This window comes from Drosophila suzukii, chromosome 3, assembly GCF_043229965.1.
Source record: "Drosophila suzukii chromosome 3, CBGP_Dsuzu_IsoJpt1.0, whole genome shotgun sequence".
NCBI classification, from domain to species: Eukaryota; Metazoa; Arthropoda; class Insecta; order Diptera; family Drosophilidae; genus Drosophila; species Drosophila suzukii.
The window spans coordinates 84,675,840-84,686,760 of record NC_092082.1 but is presented as its reverse complement, the minus strand read 5'-3'; the positions used below and the strand labels follow the sequence as shown (position 1 = coordinate 84,686,760).

At 39.1% G+C, this 10,921-nt stretch overlaps 1 protein-coding gene across 3 annotated transcripts; it reads right to left on the bottom strand.

Moving 5' to 3' along the window:
* Positions 1-833: 833 nt before the first annotated feature.
* On the bottom strand, positions 834-9,331 carry Tengl4 (Testis EndoG-Like 4). 3 transcript variants are annotated; one of them, XM_017076266.4, is made up of 3 exons: positions 2,026-2,327; positions 1,812-1,973; positions 834-1,757 (listed from the first exon to the last, which is right to left on the bottom strand). In XM_017076266.4, the coding sequence occupies exons 1-3, from the start codon at positions 2,182-2,184 to the stop codon at positions 951-953; spliced, it is 1,128 nt and encodes a 375-aa protein (XP_016931755.3). In that variant the 5' UTR covers positions 2,185-2,327; the 3' UTR covers positions 834-950. The 3 variants fall into 3 exon arrangements, with proteins under 3 accessions (XP_016931755.3, XP_065722112.1, XP_016931757.2); XM_065866040.2 differs by lacking the exon at positions 2,026-2,327 and adding an exon at positions 9,315-9,331 and having other exon boundaries at positions 834-1,973; XM_017076268.4 differs by having other exon boundaries at positions 834-1,945; positions 2,026-2,156.
* Between the last annotated feature and the right edge of the window lie 1,590 nt (positions 9,332-10,921).

Genomic DNA, 10,921 nt, shown 5'->3' with positions numbered 1-10,921 from the left:
TAGCACCAACATCATAATCAACAGCAAAAAAAAAATATTAATGGAGTTTTCATGTTTATAATGTCATTAGCTCACAAATGCTGCGGATGCTGTGGAAGCTTATGCTGTTACTGTTGCTGTTGCACATGTGCCGTGATTCGCTGCCACATATTTTCAGTGATTTTTTCACTCCTGCCACCTCCTTGGGCCGCACATCCTTTACGCGCACACAGAGACAGCCGTAAACATGCAGCACACACATAGACACATCTATAAATGTGCGAACACTAATGTGCACATTATGTTGGGGCCATTATGCCGGGTTCTACTGGGTTCTACTCTGGGTTCTACTGGGTTCTCCTCCATATAGTAAAGCCAAGGGGCCAGGAGCTGCCCACCAGACCATGCACAATGAGTTGGTGGTTTGGCTGCTTGGCTGCTTGGCGACGGGGTGGCGCTACCAGTTAGCAAGTAAAAACCCTTTAACTCATTTGTTTTGCTTAGCACAGCAAAAGCAAAGCAAAAGCAACAACTGGGGAGCTTGTGAATGGGAAATGGGGGCGGATTGCTTTGTAAAACAGGAGGCGTGTGAAATAACGTTTAGCGTTGACGTTAAGGGCCAAGATGTACACAACACACTGAGAAACTTTTGCATTTATTTGCATAAAGTAGATAATTTTTAAAAATACATGTTAGGATTTTCTTAATTTTATTAAAATATTTTTGAAGAGAAACTTGTCTTAAGGTAGGCCTATCAAGTTTTTACTTAAGAAACTGAAATACTAATCTTCTATTTCAAGAAATGGGTATCATACATTTTAAAATAATAGACCGTAGTTAATTATCAAAATAGATTTATAAAAAAAAACAGTCTTCTTTATTAAATTCCAGTGGAGTAAAATGTGAATTTAGATTTAAATGCTATATTAGATGGGCCTTATAAGGCAGGTACTTATGTTCATCTCCCATAACTAATCCGATCCTCGAAGATCGGTCATGGAAGGCGCATTAACAGGCAGATCTACTGGGTCTCGCTGATGGCCATCACAAAATTTGAGCCCCGCAAAGTGCTCAATATCATGAACATCACATAGAAATGATCGCAGATCCATTTCCTTGTCGACATCAGCATTTGGCACCACAAAGCCCTCCATTAATGGTAAATCACCATCTTCACCATCGTCCCTTATAATGACTTTAAAAAAATGTGTAGGAACAGCTACCGTGTTCATGCCCATTACATGATGTCGTATAGACCAGTTTCGGAAAGTAATCCTTTGGGGCATAAACAGAGGACCGGTGTAGACATAGACTGAACCAAATTTTAAAGCCATTTCCCTAACATAGTTCTCCAAGCGAAGCCAAATGTGATTTTTCAGTCCCCTGTTGATGGGTACTATGTTGGGAAATTTATAGGCTTCCATAAATCGTAGTATATCGCATTTGTAGTTTTGGGGGGAGGCCAAATGACCTCCGACCCAATCGCTGTTTCTAAAGTCCCGCATATTAGCACTAAACATGGGTGGTATGGTATTATCCGCTAGGTATTCATTCGGTTTATGCAACGTCTTCAGATCCCTCATTCTTAAACACTCGTCTTTAACGTGTTCACATACCCAGTGGGCAATACGATTACGACGATCGTATGAAAGAATAAAATTCTTGTAGACATGTATTTCATCCATTCCCGGAAAGCCATACTTCATAATTCCAGCTACGTGAGCGATTTCCTCATGTGGATAGCCTTCTTGTCCGACGGAAAATGTCATGTACATGATCTTAAATAACCTTGAGTCACAATCGATTCTCGTTCCATTTTAATTTGGACTCACTGCTTTATACGCCCTTGTCCGACTCCAAAGTATAAATTGATCGAAAATGGATACGCTATCTTGCCGTTCGGAAAATTGTTTGTTTTGTTCTCCAGTGACTATCGACTTCCCTTTCGCATTATTTATTATGGAACCTTTAGTCACACGCCCAAGAAAAGATAACTAAAATAGTGAAACTCTAATTATTTCATCGTTAGAAAATATGACAACTTACAGCGTTAAAAATATGCTTTCGGCATTGGTAGACATAGGGATCAGTAAGCATGACAGATTTTATTTTTCTATATGATACATGTTGTTGGACAAGAGCACCGAATATAAAAAAGGTAACTCCAGTTACAGCACACAATGATGCCACTACATAGGTTGACATTATTACCGAAATTTATTTACCGAAATTTTATAATGACTTGCAGATTTAAAAGACATTTTAGTTAATTGCCGAATGGTTTCTTTTAAAATTTCATTTAAAGAGATTTTTTTGGGAAAATAAGAAAAAATGTATAACTCTGACAGTCCAAGCAAACATATTCCGATTCATTTTATTTATTCCTTTTTATTATATATAGTAATTAGGAATAGGATCTTGTCGACCATTTGTACTTAAACACCAGCTTGTAAACATTATGGGTAATGTGAAACTAATGACTTGACATATATGTAAGCAAGTTTAATGAATTTTAAAGTTACTTCCCACGCCTATCGAACACATCTTTGAGTTCACGGAAGTTGTCTGCTCAAAGAAAATGGAAAGGAATTTTGTGCTTATTCATGACCGAATCTGTTTCCATAAATAGAAACCACCCACACAACATAAGCTGGAATTTTCCGCCCCTTTCGCGACGTTTTTCTACTTTATAATGATAACATTTTCATGTTTTACAATGTTGTAATGCCTGGATATGAGTCCCAAAAGCGACATCCTGGCCCTAGACAATGTTTTTATGACGTCATTTAGGGGTTAATGTGTGTGAGTGTGAGTGTGCGCGTCATGCTTGATTCATTAGTTTTGAGAAGTTTTGAAAACTATTAACAGCAACAGTCTTTCCACAGCGGCATTGAGATTTTTGCGAGCTAAGGTCCTCGGGATTCTCGTTGTCAATTAACATTTTTGCAAATAGCGGCAGGGCCCGAATGCATTATTAAAGAGCTCAATCAGCCTTGGCCGGAAACGGAAGTGAATTTCAAGTTTTTATTTCTACACTTCCCATGGGGAAACTTTTTGGGCAGCGGGATGGGGAAAGTGCACGTTTACATCCGCGTTTAGTTCTCCTTTGTTTGAGGCCAGCAAAGTTAGCGCATTTCATTTATTCATGCCTCCTTGACCAGGCCCATTTCCCCTCCCCCTCCCCTTTCCTCCACCATTTGTTGCGCTTTCCCGTATTTCCTTTTTTTTTCTTGAAGGAAACAGGAAGAGGCAGCATGTCGCGTCCTGTGCTAAATGTAATTTTCCGTTGTTAAATCCTGTTTTTCAAAACTTCTTTCCAAAGTGCAAAGGAAGTCAACTCGAGCAGACAACAAGAAAAACGTAAAAAAAAAGGAAGTAGGGGAAAAACAAAAGGATAATCTGCAGTGCTACCAAGAAATATCAGACAGTTGGCGAGGGAAATAAATTACTTGGCACTCATCATCTACTCAGCTGCAAGGAGGCTGCAGAGGCAATTTTATCAAATTAAAAAATAAAATCCTTGGAAAAATTTAAAAAATGTGTTATTATTAATTCGACCTATTTAAAGAATGTGGGAAAAAATAAAAATGAGTCCTCAAAAAAGTGTTATATAATATTATAACATAAAGAACCTACCATTAATTTTGTTATAAAAATATTTTATTGTATTTGCTGAGTTAAACATTATTGTTATTAAAACTCCATTTTAATCGTATTTCTATTAGTACTTCAATTTTCGTCTGCATAATGTATTTTCTCTCCCGAAAATGCCCCTCCTTCTTCGAGAGTTATGGTCCAACTTGATGGTAAATATTGTTCAAAGCCACGCCCAACTAATTACAACTTCTTATGTCCCGCAACACATTTACTTTAATTAAGTTATTTGCCCCGCCCTTCGAGGGTTCATTTTGGCTGGCCAAAATGACAAATGTTCGAGGGGGAACGCCTACCGGAAAAACTTTACAGCATCGCGTAAGCAGGTCATAGTTTTTATATGTGCGAGTACATCTCCTGACTGACAGACCCTGCCCCACCTCCTTCGTCCTACTTGGCCAGGACTCACTCTGTCCCCGAGGTCTTTGTCCACTTGCCAGGAAAACAAATTTACGGCATTGCTTTTAGTTGTTCCTCGTTATTGTTGTTGCACATTTGAAATGTACATAATAATTCACACTCTCTGGCCGGCGGATTGGGGGGGGGGGGGGGGGGGGGGGGGGTCTGGGGTTTTGGAGGGGTTTGGTCCACGCACAAATCTACGCCAAAAGTAAAGTCATAAGAAAATGCATAAAACATGCCCAACATTCGCCGTCAACGTCGCCAACACTTCAGCTGCCTGCCTGCCTGCCAGGCAAAAACTTTTCTCATCATCAACCACAAACAAAGGCCAAAACAATGGAAGAGCAAGCAAGACGGCAACAGGGGCTAGAAAGAGAGGGAAGAAGGGGGCCCGAAAAAAGCTGAAACCCGAATCGGTGGACCAGGCCGAAAACATAAATTGCTGCAGGACAAATTATTGTCCACACTGGGGAAAACATTTCTAGACATTTCTAAGCAATGATATAATTTTTAGCTTTGAACAATGTTAAATTGATATTGAAAAACGCAACATTGGATTTTTCTTTGTTTGGAAATACATGTCAAAGTGGTAATAATTTTATTTTTTAATCAAAACGGGAAGGATCAATTTAATTTTTACCATTGAATAATGTTAAATATGTATTAAAAAATGCAATTGGCATTTCTATATGTTCAAAAATACATATCAAAGTGATAATAATATAGGGAATTTAATCATTTTGGGAAGGATCAATATATTGAAGAGGTTCTGTAAATCAATTTCTGAATTATATTATTTTAAGCTCATTTTTAGTTTATTGTTAGATTTTTTTACCATATTAACGAACTATAATACGTTTTTTCTAGCTCATGAGCGTAAAATGTAGTTCTATTTGCCCTTTTCTATGACTCCATGGACTTAAACGATGCTCGGTTAATTTAATTAAATATAAATCAAATCGATTTATATTGTGAAAATAATTCCTGTGTAGACAATGGCACTGCCAAGTACCCCAAAGAGCACCCCCTCAAGGGGGTGCCACGCCCACTGCCACGCCCAGCCGGCTAAGCCACAACAACTTTGCAGCAATTAAGCTCCGGGCCAGTTCTGACATTGGGCCCAAATGCGAAGCGAAACGAGGCGGGGGCCGAGAGCAAATAATTTTTAATTGTGCTGCACAATGCTGTAAAATTAATTCATCTTTTTCACACTCAAATAAATTGCTGTTGACGCGACAACAACAGAATGGGGGGTAGGGGGTTAAGGGTTGGGGGTTAAGGGGCAGGAAGTTGTTGTCGCCGTCGTCTGCTCAAGAGCGTAAATAATTACATTTTCTTTGTGCTGTTGCCAAAACGTTGCAATTCCTGCTTAAACTCGAATCCTCAGCCACCCACTTGTCCCTCATCTGCTGCCTTTGGCTGCAACCTGTCACTTGCCGGTGGCAAAAACGACGACAAAAAACACAAAATACAACGACGAAAAGCACAAAAAGTCTCCAAGTGCAACAAAACACAATGCAAAAGTGCATTTACGCCGCGGCATACATGGCGTATACGTAACGTGCTGGCAGAGCAGCAATTTCTTTAATATATTTACGCCCAATGCTTGTTGCAAAACAAACAATGACGCATACAATTTATATTTAATTATGCGCAAATTAGTCTGCTCTACCCCTGAAATTCTCCCCCTTCAGCACACAAAAAACCAAAGCAGTTGGAAGTGTTGGCACATGACAAACACTCGCAACTTTTTGCCCCCTATATGTATGGTGTATATAGTAAATGCGGGTCTGCGAGTTGAGTTTTTGTTTACGGTTCAGTTTCGGTTGGATTTTACGCTAATTTCCCTAGCTCGTTTATTGCGGCCTTGTTGCACTTCCTTTTTTTATTGTATTGCATGCTTGCAAGTAATTTGCCGAATACCTAATGAATATTCAGCAGCCGGGGGCAGGCAATAGCTTATAGTTATGACCCAAGAGCTATGGCATCCCTACTCCTTCTTCCCTGCTCTAAATGCTGGCCGTAATCTATCCGTTTAAATTATTCAATTCCTATGCCCCGGCTGCTGTCCGGATTTGAACACCTCACGAGTTGGACGAGTTGGAAGCCCGAAGGCTGCCACGTGGCAGGATTAAAAGCTCCTCGGGCGATGGGCCAACTGTGCGTATACGCAATTAATAGAAGAACAAGGGAGTAAGGAAAAGGCCTTTGCGAAATATAAACTAAGTAAACTACACTTTAATGTTTAAAAGACAGATTTATATCAGATTAACTTGTACTTTTCATATACAATTTATTTTTAAAGGACTCAGGCAACACTCTTGAACTGTATTTGAACCTGTAGTACTTTAAAATAATAAAATATTTAATTACTCTAGGAATCCCCTTTTAATGAGCTCCCCAATCGATAGCCCCAAAATATATGAATATTTCCCGTGCGCAAATTCTTTCGACAAGAATCTGTATCGCTGGAGCTCCAAACTTCTACGAAAAGTGCTCCAGTCGAGAAGAGTTCTTGCCGTGAAGAGTTTAACAATTTAAGTTGAGCAAGAATCTGCATAACTTTGTCAATCGAATAGTTTTGCTAGCAGGAAACTTTAAGGACACACCTCCAGAAGGGGTGCAACCCCAACCCCCATTTAATTTATCCCGCCTTCCTGGCCAACATTTGCACACTCATTAAACGGTGCACATCAAGTTGGTCCCCGAAGCCCGCACAATTTATGGCGGCAACTGCGAGTTGCATGCCTCCGTAATTAACTTGTTGTACCGCCTCGCATGCAGCACAGTGGGGCGCATATAGGGGCTGCCGCCGGTACAGGTGGCACTGCGGTGAGGGTGACTATTATTAGGAGCCCCGAAGCGATGGCAAGAACACTGAATTTATGAATGGAACACGGTTTGGGGGAGTTGCGAGGGAGGGCCATGCAAATGCGAGAAACGATACGGCTTTACACTGAAAACAAACTGGTTAATCATTTTTATACATTTCAGGACATATCAATTGCATAAAATTAAAATAGTATTTTTAAGTGTGATTTTATATGCACTTTTAGCTACTAATGGCAGACTAATAGATGCACATTTCATTAATGAAATATTAAACAATAACTAACGACAAACAAAAAGGGCACATATTTAAAGTAATTTATAATACAAAACATTTCTCTTAGAGTTACAATATTGCTATATTAATATGTTAATTACAATGAATGAAATGATTTTATGACCAAAGTTATTACCATAATAATTTTGTTATTATAATTTAACTTGCTAAATCTGTTTTATCCATTTTGATTTCTTAGTGTGATATTTTATGTGTTATTTATTGTTAGACCCCAGTTATTCTAATGCGTAGGGTTCCTTTCTTTCAATTGAAACCTCTAAGGACTTACTCCCCATATGCCAATGTGGCTGAAATTCGCCAACTGTCGCTGACAAGCAAAGGAAATAATACATCGCTGAAAAACCACGTCAAACAACAGCGTCTGAAGAGAGAGGAGAACTCAAAAGGGAAAAAGGGCAAGAGGGGAAAAAGGAAAATGGGAAATGGAAAATGGGGTACAGACAGGGGTTTCCTTTCCGCAGAGGTCGCTGCATGCATGCGAATTGCTGAATTGGGTGCGCCGTCTCTTATAAACAACAATGCCAGCAACAAGACCAGCGAACTGCAAATTGTCGCGACAACAAAACGCTTGAAATGTCTGTGACCTTTGGGGGGTTCAGGGGTTGGGGGTCACCTGCAGGGGGAGCATCAAAGGCGCAACACCTTCGCAGACGAGTCCTTTGGGTATTTCGGTGGCAAATTGTTCGACTCGGCAGACGCATTATACAAATGAGAAAATGAATTAAATAAATTCACATTGTTTATATTTCTGTGGTGCCTAAGGTTATTTACATATGAACCCCTTAAATGGAAAGCAAATTGACTGCCTTATTAATGCCTAGTGTAATAAGATGTTCTTTTTATTACCCTAAATTTTTCATGATTTGTTATACTCATTTTGTTTTATTATGTGTAAAATTCCACATTTCAATGGCAGTAAATTTAGCCCAACTTTAATTTTCTATTCCCAAAACTCCCCCCAAAAATAACACCCGCTTGACCCACAATTAATTTATGTACATAAACCAATAGCCGATGGCGGAAAATGCGAGCCACATAATATTTCTTGCCAACCCCAAAAACACAATGAAATATTAAATATTTTCACACACACCACCACAACGTAGTTACCCACACAATGGCATACACTAAGCCTTGTATAGCGACAAACTGAAGTTCAACTAATACTGATTTATTTATATATTTATGTAATGGCATAAATGTTATCGCTGGCAAACAATACAAAAAGCCTGACAAGGACGAGGGGCCACTGAATGGGCAAAAGGGTGGGTATAAACGGGAATAAAAATGGGAACTAGCCGAAGGACCCACGCAAATGGTCATTTATAACGATTGCCAAAAGGTTACGGTGTGGGAAATGGGGATAAAGCATTACATAATAATAAAATAAACAGAGGCTCGCATCAGATGCACTCAGAGAAATATTATTCTCTATTGTGGAGAAGAAAAAATTAAATATTTTATAAATGTTTTGATGTTAATAAAGTGATATATTTATTTTGACAACTAATTAATTTATAAGTAAGCAGTTTAATATTTAAATTAATTATTTAAAGTTTATTTTAATGAACTAAATTATTTGATACAACTTAGGAACTTATTAAATTAGTATAATCAAAATGTTAATTCAGAGATACTTTTGGTTCTTTGTTAATATTTTGTATCCCCTATATTTTTTCTGTGTACCTGCCCTTTATCCCTTGATATCCCCCTGCCGCGAAAGAAACCCCCCCTTTCACTTTTCATGTTGCATCATTTAATATGCGGCGCATTTGAACGCTTTATCTCAAGCGGACCAGTGCGATCCTTCCGTCCGCCGACTGGAGTATTTATCATCAATCAACGCACGGCCTGCTGCACAACCACACATGCACACTCTCACGCACACCAGTCCACTGCCACTCACACATATGTCCGCTTATGACTTTTGGCCAAAAAGAAAGAGGGAGGACTGCGCATCTTCAACTGGACTTGGTCTTGGATTCTGGCCGGGGCTGATTGATGAATCGCACATGTAAATTAATTTTCTGATGTTTTCTTCATTCTCATTTCAGTCTTGTCAGAGTTGTTTGCACCAACTGTCTGTGCCCTCCATATGTGTGTGTGCGTGGGTGTATCTGTGTTCTTGGTCCTGGGATATTCAGATACTCACACTCGGATACTCGTTCTGCAATGGCTGGCATTTGTAAGCCGCTTAATTGCTTTATTTCGCCGTCTTTGACTGGCTCTTCTTTACTGCTCTGCTTTCCCTTTTTCACTTTCCCTCCCTTTCCGCTCCAAATTTCCCCCTGATAATTTCTCCAATTGGCTTTTCCAGGAATTTCAGCTAGATACTATTTTGCCGACAGATTCTTCTCCCGAGCCTGCTAACTGGGGTAGCATTTTTATATACTTCAGTAAATGCATTAACAGGGTACATTAAATACACGGTATGATACGTAAAAATACAATTAAGTTATAAATATAAAATGGAAAGATCTACTGTAATCTGTAAAGTATTTTTCAATAGATTGAATATTTTTTTAAGATTAAATAAGTAATGATAAGACATTAGGTTTTCCACACATAGCCCATAAACGTTTAAACCCTTTCAATTGATATTTGATATGATATTTCGTAAAGAAAAAGGTTTAAAATAATTATGGAGTTTTAAATTTATAAGCTTTTTATTAAAGTATTTTTTATAAACTTTTCTAGACATAGGGCATTGCTTAGTCGACTTCTTCATTAGCCGTTTCGCCCCAGAATGTTATTTATATTCCCGCTCCCTTTGATATATTGAAAAGCATTTTCCGCTACGGAGTACAATTGCAAAAGAATGTGGCAAGCTCCTAAGCCCATGTGTGTGGCCCGAAGGATAAGTGTCCTGGGCACGCACTCCAGTTCAGCATTTCGAATCAAGCCTACCCAATCCACATGGGCTCGTTGGTTTGTTTTATGGTACATTTAAGTTAATATGATTTACACTCGCCGGCGGATGTCAAAGGAAACTGGGGATGGTCGTAGGCAGGGTGGCTGCCATTAAAGATCAATCAAAAACGTTTATCCTTGATTATTTGTCATTATCCTTTTTGCGGCAACAAAGCAAAACCGAGCGAACAAAGCCAGCAACATCGACGGCTTAAACGGTATCGGAGAGTGTGTAGGCTTGTGATTCTGCGAGTCCCTTATTTATTTTGTACATTTCAAATGCCTGCTAATGCTAATGCCAACCATAGCCCCATCCAAAATCCCCTGCCCCGCAAGGCGAGCGCGTGATAAATGACATTAATCCGCCATGTTCAGCGTTTCAAGTGGCAAAGCCGCAAAAAACCATGGATATTTCCCGCCAGCCGACAAATGCCATTGGACCTCTCATGCAGAAACTATATTTGTTTTGTTAATAGTCCCACTCAACTCATCGGAACTCGCAGGCGGCCCTGCTGATAAGACAAGTGGCTTTGACGCTTGATATATGGACACAGGTGCGATTGGCGAGCAGTGGGCATTCATTCAGTCAGTCAGTCAGGCTACGATTAATATTCATTAGGTCGAGGGCCCAGAAATACCCATGCAAGTCAAGGAAGTATCAAGGAAAGGAATATATAGGAAAACACAAATAGATATACCAATCAAACTAAGTGAAATGGAAAAAAAATATAATTTTGGTAATCGACTATATTTGTGATATTAAATTATAAGTAAAACTGATCTAACAATTTATTCAAACATAGCATGAAGATTGAACTCTAATCTATTTTAGGGACCTTTTTGGTTTTT

What these genes read in the sequence shown, in the direction of transcription:
- Tengl4 (XM_017076266.4), bottom strand. Translation starts at nt 2,184, where the DNA reads ATGTCAACCTATGTAGTGGCATCATTGTGTGCTGTAACTGGAGTTACC. An exon ending in GAAAGCATATTTTTAACGCT is followed by an intron (nt 1,974 to 2,025) that starts GTAAGTTGTCAT and finishes TCACTATTTTAG; the next exon opens with TTATCTTTTCTTGGGCGTGT. An exon ending in GGACAAGGGCGTATAAAGCA is followed by an intron (nt 1,758 to 1,811) that starts GTGAGTCCAAAT and finishes AGGTTATTTAAG; the next exon opens with ATCATGTACATGACATTTTC.